The following is an 815-nucleotide window of genomic DNA, read 5'->3' as shown; positions in this document are numbered from 1 at the left end:
ACACACAGCTGTCCAATTTATTTATTTATTTATTTTAATTAGCCAACAACAAAAGACTAACCTTGCCTTTCAGATAGTACTGTTTGCAGTCACTTATCAGCTTGGTGAATTAATTTAGTCACATAGTACCCATATTTCATAAAGGATGCAAACTACACTAATGTACACATTAACTACATCCTCATACTTAGATACTTTTCATTTGTTGAATTACCTTGTCTGCATCCACTTTTCCTCTGATGAATTCTTTCTTCCAGAATTCCAGTGCCTGCTCCAGAGTCAGGCCGATGCCTTTTAGGAAGAGCCCGTACTGCATGCGTCCTCCGTGGCGCAGGTGGTGGTTATCGCGCAGCGCTCTGTGCAGCTGCCGCATGCAGAGGGGGAAGGATTTCACAGACAGCTGTCGAGAGAAACATTTGTGTTTAAGCCATACTGATCGTTCAGTTTGTAGAATATCTGCTCAATGTGATTAGTCATTAGCTCCACTTAAAAATACCAATGGCTGGAAGAAAAGATCTGCATGTGCAGAGCACCTTGGGACTGAGGATAACACAAGTGTGTCCTTAAGCCATCACATTTAATAATCACCTCAAGAACAAAGTCCAAAGGGCAGAGTAATTCAAGTGGCAGTATCAGAATATTTTCCACTGCAAAATAATAAAGGCTTAATTGCTCTTCAGGAAAAATATATGGAGTTCCATTACAATGTTTCCTGCTCCGTCCTTATTTTAGCTTCTGGAATGGCAAGGTGACTTTTGTTAGAGTTTTCTGCAGTTGTGGAGGGAAGGATTGTTTGGTTTTTTTAAAGCATCTTT

General features: G+C 40.2%; 1 protein-coding gene across 1 annotated transcript in view; it reads right to left on the bottom strand.

Annotated features, from left to right (window-relative positions):
* Positions 1-214: 214 nt before the first annotated feature.
* Positions 215-815, bottom strand: part of PRIM2 (primase, DNA, polypeptide 2 (58kDa)) — a gene marked incomplete at both ends in the record, with an annotated part of 60,746 nt that continues 60,145 nt past the window's right edge. Inside the window, one exon of the mRNA XM_008945509.1 lies at positions 215-400. Within this exon, the coding sequence (XP_008943757.1) occupies positions 215-400 (186 nt within the window). The remainder of the gene's footprint in view (positions 401-815) is intronic.

The sequence above is a fragment of the Merops nubicus genome, unplaced genomic scaffold, assembly GCF_000691845.1.
Source record: "Merops nubicus isolate BGI_N331 unplaced genomic scaffold, ASM69184v1 scaffold2978, whole genome shotgun sequence".
In the NCBI taxonomy this organism is placed as follows: Eukaryota; Metazoa; Chordata; class Aves; order Coraciiformes; family Meropidae; genus Merops; species Merops nubicus.
This window is presented reverse-complemented; position numbering and strand designations above follow the sequence as displayed.